This window comes from Microchirus variegatus (genome assembly GCF_963457635.1).
Source record: "Microchirus variegatus genome assembly, chromosome: 4".
Lineage (NCBI taxonomy): Eukaryota > Metazoa > Chordata > Actinopteri > Pleuronectiformes > Soleidae > Microchirus > Microchirus variegatus.
The window spans coordinates 20,631,751-20,659,693 of record NC_139805.1 but is presented as its reverse complement, the minus strand read 5'-3'; the positions used below and the strand labels follow the sequence as shown (position 1 = coordinate 20,659,693).

Genomic DNA, 27,943 nt, shown 5'->3' with positions numbered 1-27,943 from the left:
ATTTTTTGCGTAATATGTCCCCTTTAAACAAGCACCAACCTCTCAAAACACAACACAGACAGACACATGTTCCTTTTCGCCTGCGCGCTTACTGGCATCAGCAATGCTAATGAGATTCCTTATAGGTACCGAAATTTGATATCAAATGACACCATGTTTTCGGTATTAGGAGTAACAGAGGAAGTTCGATACCCAGCCTGAAGTTCGCTCAATACCACAAAAGTACTTAAGTTCAATATCAAGGCCTGTTTAGAGGTGGTATGAGAAGGCATGTGGTCCCATTTCTGTGCATGCATGAGCACAATCTGTCGTAGGGTGCGCAGTACAGAACGCCTCCTCAGCTGATGTTGTCTAATCCGTGGCAGTTTCTTCTTTTTCTTTTTTTAATCACAAATCAGTCCTCATGCCTTAATTTATTTGCAGCCACTGACACAATATTAACACTGATTGCCGTATGATTTAGTTTTTCGAATGGTTAAAAATTTCATGTTACACCAGTATAATTACAGCTTTTGATTACCTTCTCTTGTTTCCACTCTCTCCCCCTCTCTCTCTCACACACACACACACACACACACACACACACACACACACACACAAACACACACATTTTCTGTGCACTGATTTTTTGTTCTTGTAAACCAGGGTTTCTCACTTCCGGTCTTGGGGAGCCACTGTCCTGCATGTTTTAGGTGTTTCCCTGCTCCCACACACCAGGACCATGAGTGAGAAACCCTGGTTTAAACAGTTGTGACATCAGTGTGTACTTGAATAATGGGCGGGAGGCACCGCGTCTGATCATAGTGGTCACAGGAGCTGCATAAAAGCCCTATTTCAGCCTGCCTGCTTGCGATCGGATCAATGGCGATGGATGTAAATAGGGGGTAAACACAGCCTTCACGTCGCTCACCTGTGTATTGCTGTACTCCAGTGAAGGCTTGCTGGAGAGTGTCAGCGGCGGTGGGGCTCTGGGTGGAGTAGGGCGGCAGGCCATTGGTGTACACGGTCTCCACAGCAGGATGTCCGTTGGGCTGATGCGGGATGCCAGTGAATCCGTTGACAATGGGTGTGACAATGCTGGGCACGGCGGAGGTGGTGATGTTGGCTGGTGGAGAACTGAGGCCTGCTGGGGAAAAAGAAGATTTCGCTGTTATTGGATCAGGAGAATTCCGTCTGCGTGGTTGTACAGATTATTAGTGCACACAAAGATATGCTTCCCCACGGAGCACAAAGAGCAAAGACTTGCACACACACACACACACACACACACACCCATAAGCAGATACACGCACACGCACACGAAGCTCGTGACCTGGAGCTATACTGCATTTCGTCTCTAATGCAAGGACACGGGTCTGATGCGAGTCTGTCACATATCTGCCATTTGTCGTGACACATCCTGCAGGATCGCTGGGAAGTCAACCTGTGAAAAATGAGCCTGTCTGTAGTGTTTGTGCGATACCCTGCTGGCTCCCACTGCTCAAGATGATGAAACCACTATGCAACTTCTGAGAGCGAGGGAGGGAGGGAGAGAAAAAAAAAAGAAGATCTGGACTAGATAGCAGGGGATTACAGATGGAGATTTGCTTGAATGAACAGGTAGCAAAAACACAAAGATGGCTCTTTACTTTTATACACCATAAAAGAGACGAAATAACAACAGTTGGCAGTTTGACGAATAGAGGGAGGGGGGGTCATAACATGTATGGCACACGCCTGAAAGGCAGATGCACGACGGTTCATGAGTGGAATTGAAATTGGATGCTCCCTGTCCTCCCTCATTCAATGCATTTTAAAAGGACACTCCTTTAGAAAGTGTTTCCAATTATGCCGTGAACGTCAAAGTACCCATTTTGAGCAGAGTCTCACTGTGTGATGGTCTCTCTAAAACGGCTGCTCCGTGGCAAAGCATCCAAGCTCGTTGAAGTACTGCTCCCCCGAGGACCACCTCTCAATCTGGAAAACCGCGCTCTGATTGGACACAAAGCCTGCGTTGTCACGGAAACCCTCCAGCATGCCATATCCCCCACAATCTGGTGCCTCTGTAAAGAACCCCCCTGTGAGAGGTGGTCCAGATAGGGTAAACGATCACATCCAGTATACACATAATGTGCCCTGAAATGTATGCTAAATACAACAATAAATGTGTCTGTACATCACACACTGAAAACTTGTAGAGAAATCTTCCACATATCCAACTGGGACTTCCTTCCTCCTCTCCTCACCCATACCTTTCCAAGTTTCTCTCCCGACCTCAGCATTTAAGTTATGAGGAGACTGACAGTAAGGCCTACTGCCGCAGTGACCAGGGGAATTATCCAGGTCCAGTGAGATCTGTTGTGTCTTTTGCACTGGTTTCCTTTTTTCTCTTTTTTTTTTAAGCCTCCCCACGATTGCTTGTTTCCTGTGGCGCTGTGATGAATTAGACTGCAGCTTCAGCCCATTCTCCTACCAGGACCCAAGAGACTGCCGCTCCTATTCTGAGGACGAGAGAGAGCCAGTCTGCTCGGGCCACACACACTTTACTGTACCACCAGATAATGCACCCTCTCCATCATCAGGCAAATTCATTTTCCAAAGGCTTTTTGCAGGGGCTGTGGGAGTGTGCGTCTGTGTAAGTACAGCAGTTATAGAGGTGGTACAGGTGTCGTTGGTGTGGTCACCTTTCATGCAATAACATAAGATCAAAGGAGGTGAACACATGGCACAGACTGACTCACACCCAGTTATCATGTCGGAAGAGTCACAGCAGGAGAATAAGCATAACATGTAATAAAACAGCACATTTTGTAACTAAAGGGAATGCTGAAAAATGTGAGGTTATACATGTACTGGGGGGGGAGGACAATAAGCAACACTACGCCCAATAAAACAATGATTACACGAGGAATAAATGTATGTAGCCTCGTCATCATCTTTATCCTCACTGTCACAATGGCCGAACATCCAAGTGGAGCAGATCGTGGAAATGCTCTCCTCGGTTGTAATGGGGTAAGTATTTCCCACTATCCTGAACTAGAAAATAACAAGACATTTTCATTTTATACTCCAGTGGACATGTAGTTCTGCTATTGCATTGTGGAAAATTGTATTCATAGCCTGTTTACAATGCACACACACACACACACACACACACAAGTGCAGATATACATGTGGCCTTCAGTGTGTAATAATGACATGTTGTTCCTCACTCTGAGGCTGAATAGGACGCTATAGAACAACAGATTACATATTCTAGGCAGCGAGCACTTAACTATCACCTCTGCTCTCTTATTACTGAAAGAAAAAAGGTAGCAATACTAAATAATATGCCTATGTGTATGTCACATATATTGATGTTATGCAAGGTAAATTACACTGATATTCTTGGCGGGCGGCTCCTTCGAGGTGGGAAAACTGTTGATTTGCTATGTGTGCCATGATTGCCTCCAGAGAGGAGTCTTCACATATTTATTATGTTAATTATGCATTCAAATATACAAGAAACGCTATACCCATAGTGGTGAGTGCAGTCATTATCAGCACAAGGACCGCCTTTCGCTGGGGCCGAGTAATAAGCAGTCAAAACAGATGCTTTCATCTAACTGATTTAAAATGTCATGCATTAAGACGCAGATAAAAATGTCTGTCTGATTCCGAAATGGTGAATAATAAATCTGAATATGGGAAGTGAAGCTTTTTCAAAGGCACTCTATGTGCCAAAATAAAAACTATCACTTTGAATACCGTCCCTTAGGTTACTGATAAATACTTGAACATTTGAGCAAATAAAATGTGACATAAAATTAATGTGTTTGTGAAATAGTGTGCCCCTACTTTGTGACACTCACATTTTTTTTTTTATCTACTAAACATTTAAATGCTCATCAAAATGCAAATTAATGCAAATTGCATTCTGTGTTAGACACAGAATCTTTCTTAGCAATAATGTCATAGACAACCACTTGTGGGGTCTATAAGGTGCTTCCACTTAGAAGCCTTGGAAGTCTGTTTCCTTAATTTGCGTCCTACTCTGAGGGCTGTTGTTTTTTATGTCAAACGAACACAAATATGAAACGTTGCTTTGCATAGATGAAATCACATCAGAGTTAATCTAATAGATTTAAAATACATTCATTGGCTTTATTGATGCCCTTGTTCGTGCTAGTGAGATGCGGTTGTACGTATTCGGCTTTATATCATCTGTGGCTGAAGTTTGACTTAATAAATGAATACATTTACCCACACATTTCATAGCCAGTGAGGAAAAGTAATACACATATATTTAAATCACTATCCAGAGTCGATGATGCTCTTTAGAATCTGCACTTCAGTCATCACATCCACTAAGAACCGTGAACAGTAATCAGCAAGCTGTCAAAGGCCCCTCAGCTTTGAGCTTGAACAAAAGCCGCGACTAAACTGATGTGAGCTATAATCTATAAAACACATGAAAGCAGAATCTCTGATTGAACATCGTGCACTTAAGAAGATTTCACCTTCGTCTTTTTGAAAGTATCTAAAAGGAAAACCCTAAAAACAAGGACAATGTTTGTTTTCCCTGCAGCCGCGGTCTCAAACCTACCAGTGAATATCCAAGTCATGTTCCCCCTACCATGAACAAGGCACTGCACTATTTGTCTCCTTCCAATCTCACAAAGGTATCCATGGACAAAAGCTTCCTTTTAACACAATAAAACAACATTTAAATATAATTTTATTAAAGGGGGCCTAGACCGGAAGTTACAATTAATGCTGTTTTTTTGGTGTGTATCAGCGCCATGACCTCATTTATAAAGCCCTGAAGGTTCGAAACAAACAGTTCAGCCACTGCTGAGAACGCTGTGTTGTATTGTAAACTCGGGCTCAGCGAGATCTCTGAAGAAACCCGTTCTGGTTACGTATACAGCAGTTCTCCTGAGCAGCAGATCATCCTGCTCCAGGCACTAGTCCGGGCACATCTGGTTGCATACGTTAAACCGCAGAAGAAGAATAACGTCCGTTGTGGAGGTGTTTCATGCGCAACAGTGTCTTCTGACTCTGGGTCTGACTCCGGCTCAAAGGCGTAAAAGGGACTGCGGCGGGGAGTCGTGAAGAAGCTATTTTTAAACATTGTTAAAACAATGTTTTGATAATGAGCAGTGCATCCACCGTTCCAGAGGGGGAGCTGCGCTTCTGAGAGAGTGGGTGTGCTAATTACGTCACTTCCAGGTATTGGCCAATCACAACGCTGGGTGTGAGATTTCAGTCTGAAACACAGCGGCTGAGGAGAGCTTCAGTAAGGAGAGATTTCTATTAGCTCGTTTGCGGCAATTAGGAGGTTTTTGACCATAAAAACAAGTTAATGTGTGTAAGTAGACCTCCATAACTCACATATGTGCGATAGGACCACTCTATGTGAGCTTTAAATTAATTACAAAAAAGACAACACTCTACTAGTAGTAGTAGAATATATCCTTCCTCACTGGGATTTGACAGGTAATGACAGGTAAAGTGGATGATGTAATTAAAAAACTACTAAAATGAAACAGTCAATTATCTTTAAAAGAAAAAAAAGATTAAATTTGAATGTGTGTGAGTGTTTGAAACATTCTGGCGAATATAAACACAAATGTGCAACATCATTCTCATCATTTGTTAGATATTTGAACACAGACATAAACGTGAAAGCAAAAGTTTGTACAAAATGAGTACAAATTACAGCAACTTTCCACATGACTGTCTCCAACACTGTCTGCTCCACAACTGAGGCCAGTGTACATACAATGACCAAACCATGTCTGACTTCCAGATCCCTGGACAGAGCAGATGGACAGCACATGAAGCACTGCTGCTCGTGCAGAGCTGTTTTTGCTCACACTGACCAGATTTGATCCGAGCGATTGCTGTAGCTGCACTTACACACACACACCAGGGGCAGAAAAGCCTTCACAGACCAGCTCTATTCTACTCCTGGGATTTGTTGTGATTCTGATGCAATGGGCCTCATTTAAACTGAAAGCAGGCATAACTGAGGAAAAATGACCCTTTGTGCAACTGGACATGTTTCATAGTTGATATATTTACCCTTGGATATAAAACTCTTGGGGAAGGCAAACAAAAGCTCTCAGTTTGAGATGAGAAGGGCTATAAGCTGGAGGTCACAGCATCAATTAAGACACACAGGTGTTCACGTGTTCACAGTATAGCACTGCATTTTCATCAAATAGTTTGGATGTGACACTCTGCTGGAAATCTGCCTCCAGCATTTGTTTGTCGCAGAATTGGACATTAAATATAATGTGCCTCCATGACATGTTGGACGCGTCATGGACGACAGGTGCACATAGTGAGAAAGATTACTATGTCCAACAGCTCATTAGTTTCATGGTGATTGTCACAATGGTGTTGCACATCAATGTTGCAATCATGCACGCCTCCAGCAAGGATGAAAAAAAAAAAAAAAAAACACCACACACTGCAATCTGTCTGTGAGTCTCTGGATGTGAAGCATGTGCAGTATATTATGTGTAACATGTGCTTTTGCATATTGTTACAATGCAACCGCACACTGAATGCAGACGTCGCTGCCTCACAAAGCGTCTTTGACACTCAGGGCCCTGTTTAAACGATCTGTAGCGCTTGGGCTAAAGTATGTGGTGCATTTGGGTGTGTCCGACTTCATTTCCGCTATTTACACGGTGCATCATCTTGCCGCAAAACTGAGCTGCAAGGCGCAAAGGGGTTCTATTTAGTGTCTGAAATATACCTACACTCTTAGAAATAAAAGTGCTAAGTAGAACCATATAAGGTTCTTCGGCTTGTCCTCATAGGGGAACCCTTAGCAAAATTGTTCTTACTGGAACCATTAGTGTTACCATGAACCCTTGAAAATCCCTTTCTTCGGGAAAGGGTTTTTCAGAAGCAAATGGTTCCAGGTAGAACCTCAGCCCTTTTAGAAGAACCCTTTTAGAACCCTTATTTCTGAGAGTGTAGGGTGTGTTTTGGGCATAACATAAATAAAGCCAATCAGAGTTTCACTTTTCATTCCCTTTACCTTCTTAGAAATAAACATGCTAAGTAGAACCATATAAGGTTCTTCGGCTTGTCCTCATAGGAGAACCCTTTTTATTATTATTATTATTATTATTATAATAACAATAATAATAATAATAATAATATATTTGGAGGCGCCTTTCATGACACTCAAGGTTGGTTAAAAGGTTCCACCTGGAACCCTTTGTGTTACCAATAATCCTTATAAAACTCTTTATTCAGGAAAGGGGTTTTAAATGGTTCTCTGGCTCAAAATGGTTCTTGTTACCAAGAACCCTTGAAAAACGGGTAGGTAGAATCTCACCTGTCTCTCTCACCTGCCACCTGTACCTGGTGTGTTGCTTTTTAAATGGTGAGTGCAGGAAACTGGAGAAGTAAACGATTGTCTAAAGCAGACTGATCTGCTTGCGACCGCATGCACAAGCATTGACACGGTGGGTCAGGCTGTTTGGGCAGCGAGCGATGTGGGTAGATGCGAGGGGAAAATCAGGGGGAGACGATGGAGAGGAAGCTGAAAAAGCACTAAGAAAGCAGCAAGAAAAGCTCAATGAACTTTAAAGAAATAGACCAAAGTCAGATTTGGAGTTAAGAGCCAGAAGCAATAGCACAAACACATGCATCTCTGTACGCAGAGACGTGGGAGAAGGGAATGCTTTACAGAAGCGTTTCTTAATCTTAGACCCTCTGTCGTGCATGTTTTATATATTTCCCTTCCCCAACACATCTGATTCAAATGAATGATCAGGTATTTTCAGAGCTTGATGACGAGCTGACCATTTGAATCAGGTGTGTCACAGCAGGGAAATGGGTTGCCTGGAGGACCAGGATTAAGAAAGGGTTTGATCAGCTCAGGTGGTTGATTAACGCACATTGAATCTCCAGTAATGCAGTCTGACTCCCACAATGTTAAAAAATATATTATAATAATAACAATGTGACATGACGTCCTATCAACATCTCCATTAGACTGCACAGGGTAAGGACTGCTACTCCTACACTTCTTCCTCATGTGTAACTGATGAGGAAGAAGTGTAGGAGGAGGAGGAGGAGGGGGAGGCGCTGAAGTGCATCTCCATCCAATGACTTCAGACCAGGTTTTTGTTGGTTAATGGCGCAGTGGCATTCAGCTGCAGAGAGCATGACTACACTGCATTCTAAGACCAACACACCCACAGGTGGACTGATGAGCACAAGTGCGTTTGCTATACCTGCACAGCGTGGGCGCTGGGCGTGAAAATGACAACTGTGTTGGTCTGAAACTAACAACGACACTCGCACTGCACTGTGCTTTGGTTTGCTCCGGGTGTTTGATCGAGCGCTCTGTGTTTGATGCTCCACACATTTATGGCAGGTCTCTTTCCACTTCTCTCTCTCTCTCTGTCGCTTCCTAAACCCTTATTTTGTTCAACTTTTTATTTCTTCTGCAGCGCTCAGGGAGCAGCACCTGGTGAACATTATTTTCAAAAAGCATCATCATGCATCATTGTAAGGAAACATGCTCTAATCAGCTGAGCCATCTGGCAAACGGCTTATGCACCATCAAGCTTAAATGCTTTGCATCTGTTGATCAAATGGATGTCTCATTGTTTTCAGAGTAACACCCTTAACCTCTGAGCCTCTGCACCACGGCCTGCTGTCACAAACAAGAGGACTTAATGTTGCAGAGGTTATACTGCTCATTTAAATAAAAGATTAATGTCACACCTTTACCTCAAGATCAGAGAGGCTCTTTATCATTAACTTGTCATTAGAGGTTTAAGTAAATACTGAGCGTAATGAGTTGTTTAGCAACGCAGCAGTGCAGCTATCGCTCTGCTAAAGGAGACACTGACCTTTTTATCCTCAGCTATCTTTTCTGATGCAGCTACCAAATGTATGAATTTGTAGATTAGTTTTGAGCTCCAGTTTGTTTGATGAGATTACTTAATGCATGACTCAAACCTCGGTCAGTCACAGCAGAAAAAGCACTCCGCTCTCGCACTCGAAAAAACAGACTCTGATATCGCAATTAATTATTCCACCGACTCATGGTAGACATTCTACAGTCTCTCAGTAGTGTCAGAGTCTACTTATAGAGACAGCCTGGCCAGTAATGTTATATATTCCTTGAACGAACTCTAAATAAGTCATCGCCACAAGTGTGAAGGGGAGATAAAGTAGCTGTGTACACCAAATCATCAAGCCAGACTACCAATCCTGCCGCTGCTGGCAGCCACAGTCAAATTAATGAATGAAGAAATTGGAAGTAAAACATTTCATATTTATGGCACTCGTTGAAATTTTTACAAAAGCCATGCTTGCTCTCAAGGACGAATAATAAATTACATTACATTCAATAATAAAAGGTAATTGTGTCCGAAAGCAGATAAATGGCATGATTTCACACACATCAGATTCACAGACACTGGTTTCTTTTCCCCTCTGTCTCTGATAAACTATTTCAGTCTCTTATCAACTGATATGAAATTACCGAAACTCTTTATAGACGTATAAGCTATTTGTTCAGCTTTTAACAACATAATATTAAATGTTCCTTTTTACAGATTCTTCCGTTCGTCTCAAGATACAATTTAAATCTTAACACTAAACTTAACCAGTTCCTCAGGTTTTCATCTCCATGAGGACGACTGGTCCAGCGTTTATGCCAGAAAATGTCCTAAAGAGGTAATATATACACACACACTCAGACATACACACACACACACATACACACACAGACACAGACACAGACTGAGCTCCTTGCAATGCCGTTGCACTATCTTTCATCAGCACTATTGTGCAGCAAAATACAGGTATGCATGCTGAACACAAAGATTTGAATTACCCTGCCATCAGTGCTTTAACCGTCAAAATAAGAGCCTCTCAGCAAGACCAAGCTCCACAGTTTTAATCACTGTCTGATTGATTATACCCACCCAGGAGTGCACTCTTTGTGCTGGAAACTTCAGGGAGACTATGTAACAAACGCTGCTTAATGTAGCTGGATGTTGAAAATGATATACTTTACCATATGTGTGTGCATTTGGATTTAGATGGACTGTACAGTACAGTAAGATGATCTTTCTTTCTTCTCAATCTCCACAGAAAATACAGTGCAGCCGTTTTGTAGCAGAAAAACTTAAATAGGCATTGTTACACTGATGATGCCCCCCCCCCCCCCCACAACCCCGCCTCGCTCTCTCTCTCTCTCACTGATTGGTCTAAAGTTACCAAAGTCATCACCTTAAAAACTCAATACTGCAGTGTAGACAAAGTAGGTGAGCAGAGCACAACAAAGACTTGGATACTCTATTATTTATTTCAGCTTGTGCTTTTGTTGAGTTGAGAATCTTGAAGTTTCCTCTGTCTCAAGGAAAATGAAGCACCGCTGAGTAAGCAAATGTTATGCAGTGGGGTAGGTATTTCAAAGTCTTTCTTTTTTTCCTCTGTAATGTATCTGCATGGGAGGTGTTTGTTATGGAAAACAAAACCAACTGCATGCAGATCATGTGCAAGTGCTTCAAAGCACAAGGTCAAAATACTACGGGGAAATTAGTGCCTTATCTGTAAACTCACTTATTGATATTCCTTATTCGACTCTGCTCTATCCACAAATATTTTTCGGCGTGCACAAACAACATCAACATGCAAATCCCACTGAATGTATTTTTTTTTTCATCTCAGTCTATCTTTTTCTCCAGTGGAATAATTTTGGATTACCAGGAAACAGGCACTCTTTCTTTTGGCCTCACTGTAGCTCTACCCTTTTTCTTATGCTGCACACATACACACAGATACTCATACAGGTATTATCAAAAATACACCCAACAGGAAAAATCACCTGCAAGTACACACACAAATACACACCGACATTAAGACCTAAATATGCGTTTACATGAGACCTCGGTCCTTGCGTTGCTAATCTCAACCTACTTGACAAACAAAAGCACAAACTCACACTTACATGAGCAAAGGAAATGAAACTGAGTGCTCACCAAGGGCATGATGAAACTCACCCGACACCGGGGTCATGGGAGTGGGTGGCAGGCTGTTGATGTTGAGCGCCCCCATCTGGTGGATCTGCGTGGCAGGGAACGCCACGCTCGGTGTGAGGTAACCTCCGTGACTCGCTGCCATGATGGCTGCCTGCTGCTGCATGAGCTAAAGAAGAGGGACACGGAGAGATGTGTGGAGGGAAGGAGGGTTGCATGGGAGTGTGGATGAGAGCAGGAGGGAGAACGGGGTGCAGCGGACGTGAGGGGAGGACAGATGGTAATAAAAATATTATAAGTTGAGAGGGAGTCAGACAAAGAACGGGAGAGGAGAAGCAGGAGTAAAGAGAGAAACACAGCGAGCAGAGGGAGGGATGTATGTTGAGGTTGATGGATGGATAGTGCATGGGAAGTACATGGAAAGTAGAGCAGAATAAAAGAAAGGGAAGAAAAAAAAGAAGCCTGTCAACCTATGTTTAGTGAAACTGTCTGTCCCCACAGCTGGAAGCCTGTCACCAGCTACAGAAACAATTTAATAGCTGTCTCTTGGGCTCACACAAATCAGGAAACTGACATGTTCACATTATCTCTGTGCATAGGGAACTGGCAAAGTTTCCAGAAGAGCTGAAATGCTTTTTCTTTACAGTTATTAAAACTTCACAATATTCTGTTTGGCTGTATAGAAATGCCACAGGCAACTCCCAGTCTCTGCTGCTTTTCCCTGGACTCATCTTTAATTTTTCTGATGTCTTTGTAGCAATTGCCACTTGTAGGCCAACATTTATTTGGGGTTTAGATTAGCTTTGTTTTATAATTCAGTCAGGATACCACCAGGCCTGTCTCTGGATGACTTGTTATTTTGCCAAAATGAATACATTTGAGGTTGGAAAATCATTACATAACCAGAGTCTTAGAGTTATCTGTGAAGCTGATTTAGAAACAACAATCGGTATGTTTGCATGTGTAGTGTAGTGTCAATAAGAGCCCTTTCAGCTTGTTAGCATTAGGCGGTTTTTGATTTAGCTGGTAGCTACACTCTTAGAAATCAGCTTGTCCTCATAGGAGAACACTTTTTGACTTTGGTAGAACCTTCCACCAATAACCCTTTTAAAACCCTTGATTCAGGAAAGGGATCAAAATGGTTCTTACTGGAACCATTATTATTACCAGGAAAGGGTTTTTCAGAAGCAAATGGTTCCAGGTAGAACCTCAGCCCTTGTAGAAGGGCCCTTTTGGAACCCTTATTTCTAAGAGTGTAGTTGTTAGTAGTTTGAGCACCATTCCTGCAACCCATGAACTTTGAAATATTCAAATTGTTTGAACTTACAGAACTCGATTTCACCACGTTTCTCTTGCTGTTTTTGTTCTGGGTTTTTACTATTATTTGGTCATCAAAGCTGCGTGGCTGCAGAGCATGAGCAGAAAGCCCAGCCCACCTTGAACTAAAGGTATACACGCAGTAGTAATTTGACTCCCACTCACATTATCTAGGTGTGTTAGTCTCACTTTGAGAAATATGATTGTGTACAATACCAATGGTAACAGCCAATTTTAGTCAAACTAACAGAATCATTTGTTGAGTGCTTTAATCATATCAGTGAATCCGGGATTATCAGTCATTAAGATTTTATTTTTTTAACGGTACAACATGACTACAAAATAAAATGTGAATAATAACCACTCTATAACCACTCAGAGGAATTTCAATGGCAGTTGATTTTCAGCCCTTGGACCGTCCCACAAAGAGATAAAATAAATAGGCTTTCATTCACTCTGCATTTATTCTCAGTATGAAGTGAAAAGCGAGAAATGAAACTATTTTCCATCAAATGCAGCCCCACAGCGTGTTTATTCAAATGCATAGGACATGCCAACACGCACCACTGCCCTGCACTGTGCTCACACACATACACACAACAAGCACAGAGAGACTATTTGAGTTTCCGCACTCAGCTTAAATTCTCCCTGAGCAAACCACATGCTGAATGCCTAATTCAGAAGAAAATCCATTATTGTACAATGGCTTTTGCAGCCTAGGAACCAATGGGTTTATTTGGGGGAATCAATAATCTTTCTCTGTCTGTGTAGCTGCCCATCAGGCATGTAGACCTGCATAGCTGCTCTGTGTCAGGAGAGCTGCTGATGGCCGTGGCCTGAGACTGACTCCTATAAGCAGAAATCAAACTCTCCTGCCACTGGCACTAATGCTAATGACGATATTGCGAGACAGTGGAAGTATAGAATGCCACTCTCACTCCCATTTGCATGGTGACCCTGCAATGAAAAAGCCAATTATTTTCCCTCAGTGCCCCTGTCAGGTAACCTAAAAGCAACTGTCCCGCTGCAGAGTGCCCAATGCTGGCATCTCATCCATTAACCACATGCCTCACCACTGCCATCTATTAATGCCTTTTTCCCATTTGCATAATTTTATTAACGTGACAAACGAGGACCATCCATTCCTTTCCACATAAGATGAATTGAGCCTTTCAGAGGGCATGGATGCAGAAGACAGCGAGGGAATAAGAAAATAAACAAAAGCAATGACACAAAAACAAACAAAGAGGTCTAAAGGACGTGGGGCTCCCTTGCTTTGTCAATGCCGTGACTGCCCTCTTCTTAGGATGTGAATAGGGCTGGACTTCAGGATGAAGGGCTGAAGTGGCCTGGTGTTTGAGAATAAATACACTGTCACACCACTCATTGTTTTTTCTGTGCTTTCAAAGGCTTTGCTCACCACTTTCAATGAGCACAGGGGACTTGATTCTAATAAGACTGTAGTCTATTCATTTGGATCCAGTGGCCTCACACAAGCTAGAGGCCTGAATGGAGTAATAATAGAGTGGAAGTGTAACCCAGTGGCTTTAGAATAGTAGCCTCTCTCCCATTGCATGTCCTAGATAACCCATCTGATTTTCATGGATAACAACTCTGGCATTCATTGATGCTTCGTTCCAAATGAAATTGCAGCAAATTGGAAATTCAAGCATGTAATTGCATTCAAATGCAAACAGGCTGTAATAAAAAAAATATTCAAATATTGACAGACATTCCACGTCACTTTCTTTTACTTTTCACATTTTCTTTTATTTCACAGCCCTTTCTCTCTTTATTTCTGCGCTACATAGCGAAAGTCTCTCGAGGAGAATGAGCACAAATGAGTCTTCATCATCACAGACAGACACAACCTTTTCTGCTTCCTCGTGAATAGAGAGAAACGGGGGGAAAGAAAAAGCTGTCAAAAACAAGGGGGGGGGGACAAAAGAGACGCACGCACGATGAAAGGGAGCAAAGAAAGTTGCCCAGGCTTCAGTGGCATTCATTTAGTGTCAGACATCTGCTTTTTTATTGCAACCTGATGGCATTACTCTCCCATGGTGCCAGCAGGCAATCACCTCTTTATCACATGGCAATTATCTCTGTAGCGCTGCTCTGTGACTCGCTGACTCTCAGAACTGTCACATGTGACCCCTTATAGCCCAATCAGCCAGGGACAGCAAGATAGGTAAAGAGAGAGAGAGAGCAAAGGGATGGAAAAATGACAGTGAGAGAAAGAAAGAGAGAGTGGGTCACTGTGGTGAACTAAAAGACTGAAGACAGAAGCTCAAGGGCCTCATTTGTAACCCCTAATGCAAACAAGGCTATATTTTTCATCTCTGGTGCACTTTGTTATGTGTGTGCATCTGTGTGTGGACACAGTCAGGAGCTAATCCTCGCAAGTATAAGAGAGCGAAACCAGGTCACACACATCACATCGCATGATGGTGAGCGGTTTGTTGTGCAGCCAAATGATGCAGTCATCTGTTCCCATCATTTCTCGCAAAGGGCTGTGCAAACGGTTGGAATGCAAGTCCCTCCAACAGGGGGAGATGTTTCCTAATGTGAGTTTACAGTCATCATCTTCCCTCTCATCCACCCACACACTGTCACTATTAGCACCAAGTTAAACCATTTTCTCTCCTCTCATTTATCTGTCGCACACGCAGCCAACAGCATCTTTTAGAGAGGCAAGAATGGGCCAAGGAGCTGTAGCAGTTTTACCTCTGCTGTCCTCTCCGACACAAACGTGTTGGTTTCCCACATGAGGAGACCAAGTCAAGCTAAAATGGCTGTCTTTACAAGGAGACGAGAGAAGTGAGAGAAGTGGCTTGAATCGAATGTACAAACCCCGCGTTTGTGTCTTAAAGGGAACATTTCCAAGCGGTAATAAAATCTGGTTTTATTACTTGCATTCAGTGATTAATGGGGGGAACTACAGTATTATCACTCACCACAAACACTGGGATGAAACATGGATCTTTCTCTATCTATCTCTCTCTCTCTCACCGTGTCTTTCTTCTGTGGCTTGTGTTTTATGAAATCACCTTTTTGCAAATAGGATGTACGCTGTCAGAGCACACCGGTGTCTGTGTCTGTCGTGAAAATGGCACATTTCTCATTTTTGGCATATGTTGTCAGTGTTGTACCCCTCCAATTTGTGTTCATAGCCCCCTCCTTCTCCTAAAATCCAATTTACTGGCTGTCAGCTCAACTCTATAATCCTATCGGCTGCTGTAGTGGAGAGGTAGCTCTTTGAATTTACCATTTACTGTATGCTCTGGTTATAGCTATATATACCACCTCTCCCCAAGTCTGTATTCTATACTACGCCACCTCCTCTTCTCTTGGCCCGTGTATATGAAGAGTAGGCGAACATGTAGTGTGTCTTTGGAGATAAAGTCCTTTTTCTGTCACTGCAGGTTTTGCGTCTTGAGGGAATGTGTGTAGTTTATCTTGCCATACAGAAACATTCATTGTATCACTTCAGCAATATTCCTGGTGGCTACAAGGGAATCAACACTGCACATCATGTTCATGTAGCCAGTGCCAATGACTGTAATGTGACCGTAGCCACTGCACAAGCTGGACACTCAGATTAAAGATTAATATTCCATATTATAACAAAGCTAGTAGTCCGAACCAGTATTCAGATGAATTAAATAAGTTTGAAAATAACCCTTGGTGATAATTCATTACTGGCTCTTATGAATATAACTCATTACTTTATTCAAAACTTGGATTGAGTTTATATCCAAGGTTGCCTTTCCTCTGAGTTGCTTGCTTTATTTTGCTGAATTCATTGAATGCCGGCACATGGCATCCATAACGTGAGAGAGTTTGACCTTCACTACCATCATTCATGCTGTATAAGCTAATTGTCAAGAAACTACATATGTGCAATTTCTCCTCTGGATTTAATGGTAATTGATTCTTTCTAATGCTGAAGTATCCTCCCGTATCCTTGTTACTTTCACTCGGAATCTCAATTTCCGATTCCATCATCCTGCTCTTTGTCATATTGTACATAAGAGAGACAGGACGGAGAGAAAGTGAGAGAGAAAAAAAAAACAGTCGAGTCCATGATGTGTGTGAGCACGCTTGTGTGCCTCTGTATGAGTCGACACGGGCCTCTGCCACAGTAAATATGAGTCATGGCCAACCTGAGCATGGTACAATGGTCTTTCCGCAGACCATCACTGCCTCCAACACCCCTTAAACATTTACATTTCTCCACGTTTCCTGGGAAAAGGGCTGCATTTCATGAATGATAATGAAGGTGGGAGTTTTACTAGAGAGAGAGCGAGCAGGAGAGATGGCCTCACAATTACTCAGGGATGGTCAATTTGCACATTGCACACTGGGTACCATGGCTGTGATATGAAAATGAGGCAAATGGATAAGCCCCAAAGACCTCGCGAACATCAACAATTAATCCTGGCATTTAGAAGCTGCGAAAAAGTTTTACATCCAACCAAGTGCAGAGGGGGGAAATTGTGTTTCTCCATCTCTGTAAATAAACACTATAAATACTGCATATGTGTATTTCCTGTACGTGTGTTGCCACAGAGGCCAAGATTTCGATCTCAATGCTAGTGGACTGTGCATATGTGTGTTCTGCCTCAGCAGTGAAGGAGAGAGTTTCTGAGCACATAAGTTGCCCATGGAATAATCTGAGTCAACTGTGGAACTTTGGCCCAGAGGGAGGGACAGGCGGAGGAGGAGGGATAGCAGGAGGCTACAGAATCAGTGCGACATAGGGAAGAGGGGGCGCATAGGCTGTCTGAACTCATCAAAGAGCCGGGGGTCTGCTGTGTGCATAGTGCCATGCCCTGAGGGGGAGGGGGTATAGTAGGCGGGGGTTGGAGGGCAAAGGGAAGCTGATGAAGGGGTTGGAGGGTAGTAGCTAACTACTGTAAAGACTTGTGCCTACGTGTGGAGGAAATATAATGGCGTGCCGGGGAAGCACTGCTTAACAGGACAGGAATAGAGAGTGGTTGTGCACTCTTAGAAATAAAAGTGAAGTAGAACCAAATAAGGTTTTTCGGCTTGTCCTCATGGGAGAACCCTTTTTGGCTTCAGGTAGAACCTTTTTATAAAGGTTCTACCTAGAACCCTTTCGGAGGATTCCACCAAGAACCCCCTTTATTCAGGAAAGTAGTTTTAAAGGGTTCTCTGGATCAAAATGGTTCTTACTGGAACCATTACTGTTACCAAGAACCCTCGAAAAAACCTTTCTTCGGAAAGGGTGCAAATGGTTCCAGGTAGAACCTTTTGGAACCCTTATTTCTAAGAGTGGGATAACTGTTTCACTTATGACAATCTGTACTAATCGGAGGTCACAACACAAAAAAACAAACTCTGGAATTGCTGGAAGGGTTATGAACTACAGATTTCAGAAGACGTTATGTGATGATCATTCCATCTAAACAGAGAAAATGACCTGTGTGTGATGTGAATCCTGTTGGTCCAACTACAACATTAAGTATTACACGTCACAAAAGACACATGATTCTGATGGCATACATTTTCCTTGCAGAAAAATGAAGCAACAATCTGTGCTGTGTGTCTAGTAGAGACAGCGCTCTTTTGAATGTGTTTCTAAATATTGATAAATCAAAGTCATTATCCAGTGTGGTTTGATTTCTAGCAACTGTGATAAATATGTGACACTATAGAGGAAATAATTGCCATTATGTTTAATTGAACAACTTGGATAGCAAATAATCAACAGCTATACACTAATCAGTTTCTTACACCAATAGCAATTTAATTTGTATGTCTCATGCATAGTGTATCTGATCAATTATTAAATATGTACCCAATTGACAATGATCATTCTGCTGTTTGAGCTACGTAAGCCATTTCCAACTCACCGCATGTGCGTAAGAGCTGTAGGTGCTGAAGGGGAGGGCGATGGCTGGGTTGAAGATGCCAAACTGCCCGACCATTTGCTGCATACGTCTGATGGTGCGCTCCTTGTCTGTGTCGGCAAACTTGACCACCAAGCTGGAGGAAGCGCCCTGAGGGAGTAGAGAGAGAATGGGGAAATCAGAGGAAAGACAGCATGGAAAGTTCACCTCTCTTTACTGAAAGCACCTTTGACATTAACAGTTATGCAGTGAATCAAAAGAATGAATAGTCCTTATTATTAAAAAAATTATTGGAATCACTTCATGGAATATTATGTGTATGTGAGTGTTGTAATTTGCATAATATTATTCATTATTATTTCTGATTTCTTAGAATGCTGTGTTCATTAACGACTGTTAGCATCAATACGTAGCAAACTCCTCTAATTGCATTTGAGATTTCTTTATTTTTTATTCAAAGTAAAGCAATGGTGCACACTTGTATTGTTGAAGAGGAAATGCCTCCTTTATTATCCAGCAAATGGCCAGTGGGAAATTCTACTTGTTGGTAACAGCTTCATGGGTCATTCTCTCAATCAGTGTAATATAAAGTCTCTTGGGTTAAAGCATCCTTGCTGTGCTTGACATAAATACTTTAAATTCCAGGTTTCCCCCTTTCACAACAGACCAAATACGTAACATTGGTGATGTCTCCTACAGTTTGGGTTCAATGATGTGCAATGTCCAGTGATTTGAGATAAGAGCTATGATTGTCGTTTTTTGCCAGGGCCAATTTTCCTCATTTTGTCCATCTTCAGATTTAGCCTCCCACTTCTTCAATCCGTGGCGATCCATCCCGTTATCAACACCATTACCTCTTTACTGCAGCCCAATATTGAAACCAGCAGGTGTGTGTGCGCCACTCTCCCTTCATTAAGAATCTTCAAATGATTTAGCGCTACAGTTGACCTTTTGTGCGCTCAGCCGTTCCTCCCCTCTGTGGCCCCAAACTGGCCAATCGATCCACGTAAAAGGCCGAAATATTACTCTGATCTGACAGTGTAGAAAGGTTGTGTGTCAGTCACGATAAGAGGCCCCTTGAAATTGATGCAAAATTGTCAATATCAGTGGCGACTGTGGAGAAATGCTGCGAATGGAAGTTGGGGGGTAGGCGGTATGTCTTGGTCTGTTCGGGCCTGTGGGAAACCTGGCAGGGGTTGGACTGAACTGTGAACAAGGCTGAATAAAAGACAAATGTAATTTTATGTACATATATATATATTATATATAAATATATTTACATGAGGGACTTTGGGATTCAACTTAAGCATGAAGATTTTATCCTCTTCCCTTCCCCCCTCTCTACATTTTACTCAATATTCCCTCTGGCTCTTTCCTCCTTGCTTGCTGGGTTGAAGGGTTGTAGGTGCATGGCCAGTTGGTTAGGTCAGCTGTCTGACTATATGGCTGATTGTATAGTTAGACAAGTGATTGACTGGGGAGTGAGTTATTTGACTAGGTGTTCGGCGAACTGGCTGACAGAGAAATTGTCAGACCATCAAGATCCCTGACATTTGTATGCCTGGCCAGCTGAGCGACTATTTCTTCTTACTGTACAAGAATACAATAGAAACACAAGATAGTACATTATGCGATACCCAAATCCCACTGGTGCAAACAAAAATGTTTTTGTTAATCTTCCAGTCGTTAGCAATGAATGTTTTAAGCAAACTACTTTTTGCAACTTGAAGAAGCACTCAATATTTTGTATTTCACCTTACAGTTCAGTTTATTAGCGACCTAAAACCATTCACTTGCTGTGGAGTTTTGGGGACCCCAAGTCAAAGATAAAAATACTAACGACTGCAACACTGACACTGAGCTCCACTGTTGTTGAATTCTTCTTCCTGTGATGCCACATTTCATGCACGGATGAAGCAGGGGTGACAAAAACACCACAGGGCATAACAGCCACTGGTAATAGAAAATGGTGTTAATCACCTTTTTTGTAGCAGGTTCACACAGGTCCCAAAAATCCCAGATACCCACGCATTTTTGTGTGAAAGAGGCTCGAGAAAGGATACACTCCCTGCTGCTCTCTTGTCAGCATCACCTCATTTATTTAAAGTATGCATAGACACATCAAGGTTAAACTTGGCACAGTCGCATGTTTAGGGTTTGTCTGTTGTGACTGTACAGCATTTTACTATCTGCATCATTAAGTTTATTATGAGGTTAATCTTTGGAAGAGTCCAGGACAGGGCCAGCGCAGCACCAGAATACAGAGATGTGCGAGCACACACTGCACATTTTAACTCCCTCACAATGTTCCTGATCTGCTTCTCTAATTTTTAGACAGGTCAAATATTTATAATCTGAGCACTCAAAGCTGGAACTTTACAATAAAGCTATTTTCAATTTAGACCTAGACTGGAGAGTGTCTCCTTGAATCATGCAGACATGGCTTGCGGTGAATTGACCTGTCTGTTTATATAAGAGCCTCGTGTTATTCTCTTTCATATTCCTGAATGTACACCACACGCTCTGCAAAGATTTCCTCCATACAGGGAGTTTGCCCTCCTGCTGTTTTTCCTCCGTACACCTGAATCATATGGCTTGTCGGCTAAGCATCGGTTGCCACATGTGTTTATCTCCTAGCTTTTAGGCTTGCCAGAATATCAGTGAGGATGATCTACAATGCTATAGAGAGAGAAAAGGATGAAGTGTAAGTCTCATTAAAATTTTAAGCTGCCAAGGGTGAGCTGAATCCCCCTGCCAGGAGGCCCCCTGCTACCTAGAGAGCCACTGAAGGTAGGGGAGTTAAACAGAGAGGATAAAATGGCACTACAGAGATTCAGAGCCGCGTGAGGAAAGGCTGCTTCTTTACAGTTACTTCTCATTGCCAAGGAGGGTTGGTGTGTAGTCATGTAGCACTCCACACTTCAAATAAATAAATGAGACAATGATGCAAACCCTGCTATGAATTCCATACTTCTTAAACTAAACATAAAAAGGCATTTTTATGAGTACAGAGCATGCCAAAGTCAAACTCAGACTTCAGTGCTTGGGAATCTGAAGTGAGCAAGTTCAGGTTGGAAGAGTTCAGATTCACAAGGACAGGAGATGTGTGTTTGCAGTTGGAACGGCAGCATTTTTGCTGATGTCAACAGCACAGCTGGGCTTAACTGTACCTGCCTGTATTGTGACAAAATATGGCTTTCAGGGGGAAATAGTGAATTGACAGTGTTCTCTGTACATTGCACTGGCTCTGTTTACTTCAATTTATATTTAGTTTTGGTCATTATTAAACTGTGGTGGAATAAACTAAACTAAAAAAGAGCAACAAATGTACTGCCACTTGTGCAACACCTTTCTCCACAACATATGGAATTATCTTCAATCCACACACTAAAATTTGATATGATTACAGTCCAAAATCTTGACCACAGTGTCTCTCTCAACCACACAAGTGCATGGCACGTGCTGCTTATCATTTCCTTTGAGGCTTTGGGTGAGTTTCATGTTTGTTACACAACACATGCCAAATTATCATTAAAAATGTATTACGCCTTTATTGTGCCCCAAGTAACACATGAACAGTGAAGACAGTGGAGCTACAGTATTCAACTTCTATAAACGTATAGCCACTATTTCATGCCCTTGCTTTGCTTATTGCTGTATTATAATAAGCCATTACCACCCATTGCTCCACCCCAAATACCCATTGAAATCATATAAATGCACATCCTCCGTGAGCTTGGCTCGTACAATAACGTATGACTACGATATATTAGGTTATTAGAATGTAAATTTCTTATGTGGAAAACAGTAGGAGAAATGACAGATCTTAAATAAATACGAGGTTAAAAATATAAATGCACGGCATTGTTTAATGTGTAGAAACACACCAACGGATGGTCTTTGTGGACATTAAACCTCTACATCTCACTGCATACAAAATGAGATGATAACTGAAACACGATTTTACACAATACACGGATTGTTTGACTTCCCGCTCTTTCATTTTATTATTATTATTTAAGGCAGAAGCAAGCAGATCTGATACATTAAAACAATGCATCTTGTTGAGTGTTAAATCCTGGCACTCACAGCATGCTCATGTGCATGTTCACTCTTTGAAGTAATGGAGAAGATGCAGCAGCTGGGGAATTACATTTGGATGCTTTTTTTTGCCCTTTACTACTCTACTGCGCTCTCAATCATCATGCTCTCTCTTGTGCAAACTTTACCTCATTTGCTTTCCTTTGTTCTGCTCTTATCCTTCCATCATCCAGCTCCAGTGTTTCTATCTCAGTCCCTGTGTCAGCTGAAACAGCCTCAAACTCAGGCTGAACTGATGCGGGTATGGAGTGGAAAAAATAATCACCACGGAGCTGTGGACTTGACCTGCATCCCCCTCGTCTCTGCATAATTCTGTCCCGGGACTTAGTGCCTACACGGTTTTGCCGAATCCCAGCAATTTGCTGTACAGCTCTAGCGTTTAAATGTTTAATTGAGCCACTCATACCCATAACCGTGTGTGTGTGTGTGTGTGTGTGTGTGTGTTTGTGTTTGTGTGTGTGTGTGTGTGTGTGTGTGTGTGTGTGTGTGTGTGTGTGTGTGTGTGTGTGTGTGTGTGTGTGTGTGTGTGTGTGTGTGTGTGTGTGTGCCGTAGCTAAAGGAGGCTGAGAAATGGTCTGTATGGAATATGGGGGGTCTGGATGCTTAGAAAATGATTTGCTAGTGTAGATGGAGATCCAGCCAAGGCCTTATGTGTGACCTGCTGATGCACTTATATAATTCATACACTTGCACTCTTGCATCATCCTTCATGCGCTGACATTACAACTTTGTAAATGATCTATATACCAAATATCAAATAATCATTTACTTTATTTTCTTCGCAAACATACAGAGATGAATTGCATTAAAGTATATGCTTTCCTGTTCATGGTGCACATACGTTAAGTATATCTTAGTATGCGCTGACCGTCACTAATGTACACACGCTCCACATATGTGCGCACTTTCCATGCAGATTTCCTCACTCCTTCCCGAGTCACACATACAAAATGCCCACTGCCCTCTACATGAATAACACAAATGTATGCAGCTCAAGTCCTGTGAGCTGGAAAATAAGATCAGTCAGGAAGCCTTTGACCCTCGCCTGTGGCTGTACGAGAATGTGACAGTCAAACAGTGAGGGGAGATATGCGCTGTGTGAGTGTGTGTCTGCACGCGCGCACATACACGTGCACATGTGTGTATTCTCGGAATGCAAATGTGCTACCCACAAAGTGCTTCGGTTTGTAGATGTTTATGGATTTGCACACATGCTTTTTTCACACACACACACACACACACACACACACACACACACACACACACACACACACATATATATATATATATATATATTCATAACCTCTGACAAGTCATCGTTCACATTTTGGAGGATTGGCAGCAGATCTATCATATCTGCAGTAGTTAGTCGCACAGTTAATATTTACTGCACTTCAATGCTTCAGCTAGCAATGCTACTGGCAGGGCTCATGGTCGTCCATATAAGCAGCCACAGCCATTGGTCGGGCAGTAAATATGCACAAACAATGAATTGCTTCTACTTGCCTTACAGAAGTAGGAATGTGGTGATTGCTTATAGAGCTGGATCTGACTCGGACAATTCACTTTTATTTTAGGCACAAATCTTGACTGAGCAACATATGTCTTCAGCAAAAAGATTTACATTTAAATTAAATGATCTTTTTCTCACAGTTCCAGCCTCTACATCTGTCACAAATGTGACACTACACCCACAACACCTCTTTCAAAGTAAAAGCACTGAACCTTTTCAGTTCCTTAAATCCATTAATTGTTTTTAACACTATGATGCCAGTTCCAATGGATGCCAATGGAGTCCTGGCATTTATTTCAGTAAAGAGGAGCATTTAAAGAGTATATATATTTTTTTACGGCAGAGCAGTTCTGCCGCCGTCACACACTGCATACATATTCAAGTGTGAACCCTAATGCATACTAGCTGGAGACAGTAGTGAAAGATGACCCCGCTTTGGTCAACATGTGTTGAGCAGACACATAGGATGTTTGGGCCAAGGCTTTTTCCAGGATCTCTGCTCCACTGATTGACTCAGTGCTCTGGGAAGCCTTGTCCTGCTGAGGCCTAATGGTCAACTGTCGGTCCGTTAATGTCGGCAAAGCAGGCACAGTGTGCCCTCTCCTCCAGGAGCCACAGGATATGAGATGCTGATCAGATTTCTATAATCAGTTTACCAGAGCAGGAGGCATAAATCCTGTCAATTCACTCATTCTCCCTCTGCCCTCCCCCCTCCCATCTTCATCCTTCACTCCCGCCCCAACTCTCCCTCCTCCCTTCCCTTTGGCCCCCTGCTTAGATGAATAATTCAGCAACCAATGTGGTGAAAGGTGAAGTAAACAAGTCTATTGCCTAATATCCTGCCAAAAAGAGACTTGCACTAGAAGAGAGCTAGTAGAGATGGGATGGAGCATTAGAGAAGGAGGCTATCTATGGAGAATGGACGTCCAGATTCTTTCACACTGACCTGCAGTCATTTGCACTTAGATTGACTCGGACATTGTGCCAAAATGTCACAGCTGGTTTCTAGTGCTCTGCTCTGCATCCCCTCTCTTGAGCGACACTTTGGCAACCATTAATAATAAAATCCTACAGTGAAACAGAACACCTGTGCGATAACATGGGCAAGAGATCAGGTTCATCCCTGCTTCTCTGTGACAAAAACGAGGATAAAAGCAGAGGATACTTCAGGCCAATGAATAATATGGGAAGTGACTTTCATTCCAGCCCTTCGGATGTCACAGAGAATACTTTTTAAGTAAGGAGCTTTTATTTTGACACCTTTCAGTATACGGGGTCTGTGTTAGAACACAAGATACATTACATCGTCTGTGCTCATAGTAAATCCAATACAGAGAGAATTCAGAGGACACGCGGTGCTTACATAACACGCAAATGTAATCTCACACTCAAGTTATATTCATGGATTATGCAAGCAGAACTACTGATTGATGACTCGTCCAAAATTCAATTACGGGGAAATCAGATCCAGTAAAGTAAAGTACCATGTTATAATTAAAGAGTCAGTCTGGTTGTATCTGTTTGCAAAAATGTTAGATATTAATGAGGATGGTTGCACGAAGTTTAAAGCACAAGAGACATACATAATAGACATTGTGTATACAAAGGATGTTGCCAGGGATCTTTTAAGTGACTTGAAAAAGGACGGGGGGGGGGGGGTTCTACACCACCAAACCAAACAGAAACAAGCCTGTGGCGTTTGGACAAGTTTGTGGCTATACAGAAAGTGTGCACAGTAAATAAACACTGGGTGCTGGGCAGAACTGAGAAACTACAATAAGTATCTACAGCTCAGTTGCTGAGAGCAATAAGTGCTTTTTCCAATTTTTTAGTTTGGGCTTTTTTTTTGCAGTGTCTCTTACTTAGCCAATCAAATAAAGTAAGGGGTTTGTCACATAACTGTGATTGCTCTGAACTAACAAAATCATCTGTTCTCAAGGGCCTGCAATAGCTGCCTTCCCTTTACTCTCTGAATCAGCCTTGAATGTGACGTGTGTGTGTGTATGTGTGTGTGTGTGCGTGTGTGCGTGTGTGTACGTGTGTGTGTGTGTGTACATGTGTGTGTGTGTGTGTGTGTGTGTGTGTACGTGTGTGTGCTTGCATTTTTTTTGTGTTTTAAAGTTGGAGGGAGAGAGCGGTACTTACTGGCATGGTCTGGCTGCCGTGGAGGGCACTGATTGCAGACTGAGCCTCAGTGTGTGTGGAGAACTTGACGAAGGCGCAACCTGAAAGAGAAGAGACACACACACACACACCGTATACAGTAAATGCATTCAACTCGAGTAAAGTTAAAAGCCTGCCATATATTAATAAAGGATGTTGAATTATATTTGACACCACAGAAATCACTGTGCAGTAAGAGGCTCTCATTGCACAGCAGGCTGCCCCACTCAGGGCATTAGGCAGGCAGACAAGCAGGCAGAAGCTTCAGGCTAAACATTGCACTGATGAAGCAGAAAAGCATGCTATTTAGCACCACATGCCTGTCTGTGCATATTAAATACTAGCCAAACTGGCTATACTCCATGTTTTTCAGGTAGAAAACCACCCGTTTGAGAATGCAGTAAAGTTTATTGTCTCCACAAGAGCACGCTCTGTTCATTGTTTGCGAATATGACAAATAAAGTCAAAACAACCACAGAGCAACCGCTCTTATCAGCGATGTCCTGCAGGGTTACTGTCAGTGGTTGATAAAGTGAAAGGTTGAAGATGGCCGTTATGGGTTTACAAAGTGCATAGTGCTGTCACACATTACATCTTGAATTATTTACTGGAGTAAAGCTCGTGCTGGAAGTACTGGAAATAGATTATATGGACATTATGAAAGATATATTATATTTTGATTCAAAGCTGTAGCCTTTTGTAAATTGAAAATATATGAATTATGTGCACTCTCATACTTCAGCTTCATCCTGCCTGAACTGATTTAAAGATAGTGATAAACAAATGTTCAAGAATACAATGATGCTTTGTCCTCCAGCTGTAGACCTAACTAAGGTCCAATCATGAATCATAATAATCACAATCATTTTATTGACTACATAACCAGTGACAACACTGATGTCAGAATTATATTTTTGTATATATACTGTATATAGCTTAAGCCAGATGATTCCCTGAAAGGGCCTGATGAAACAATCTTGCCTGTCTTTCTGTAACTAGTGCATGGTCTTGCAAATATGATGTTTTCTGCAGTTGTTGATAAAGTTATCTTTTGCCTGTGTCCCTTTTCAAGAGGTCAGACACGCGCAGATGCAAGACACTTGTCGTTATGATTGTGAACCGTCAAATTTGATCTGTAATGAATCTGAATTGAATCAGATTGTGACTGGTAATAAGAGTGTCGCCATAAAAAGTGACGGTGGCTCTGTTGCAGTGAGGCACCAGTAATATCCTCTATCTCCTATTATAATTATACCCTATTTCACCAAATTTTATTTCATTTTATATATATATATATATATATATATATATATATATATTTTTTTTTTTTAACTCTTATTTAATCCTTTACTCTTTATTCTTCTTATCTTCAATTCTGCTTTAACCAGCCGCCCTGCCATTATTCGCTTCTTAATGGGCTTTACCCCTGTGGACACTAGGAAGTCAAGATGGCCATTCAGCTGTCAAAGCATGACCTACTGTTGAGCTGTGGATAGAAAACAGCTGGAGTTTTGCATGAGGACTTTACTACTGTAGTACTAACTATATGCTGTTATAATTGGATATGTAACTCCTGATAGAATAATTGGTGCATAATGTATTGCCTGAACCTAAGCCTTTACAATGAGTAAATGGCATAACATATTCTGCTATATGTTACTGGAGTAATATAGCTGTATTTTAAGTAGAAACAGACGACCTATGAACTCCTCCCTACCTAAATGTACCTTCTTGACAATATGAGAGAGGAGAATTTATGTTCTCATACGTACACATGGAATTTCTTGATAAAATATGTTTATCATATCAAGAAAAATTAACTGGAGTAAGGGTTGGTGTCAGGAAAAGGGGTTCACTGCTTTATTAAACTTTAATCTCAGTGTTTTTATAACGGCAGAGTATAACGCATTCATAGAATGTAAATGATTAAGTAGCCATGTTCTGTTCTGTTACGGATCTGGCAGCAAAAGCTGTTTTGAGCCCGATCAAGT

General features: G+C 42.0%; 1 protein-coding gene across 1 annotated transcript in view; it reads right to left on the bottom strand.

Moving 5' to 3' along the window:
* celf5a (cugbp, Elav-like family member 5a) overlaps positions 1-27,943 on the bottom strand; it is a gene marked incomplete at its 5' end in the record, with an annotated part of 185,867 nt that overhangs the window by 7,120 nt on the left and 150,804 nt on the right. The window contains 4 exons of the mRNA XM_083887839.1: positions 911-1,126; positions 10,989-11,154; positions 18,179-18,325; positions 25,935-26,014. Of these exons, the coding sequence (XP_083743965.1) occupies positions 911-1,126; positions 10,989-11,154; positions 18,179-18,325; positions 25,935-26,014 (609 nt within the window). The remainder of the gene's footprint in view (positions 1-910; positions 1,127-10,988; positions 11,155-18,178; positions 18,326-25,934; positions 26,015-27,943) is intronic.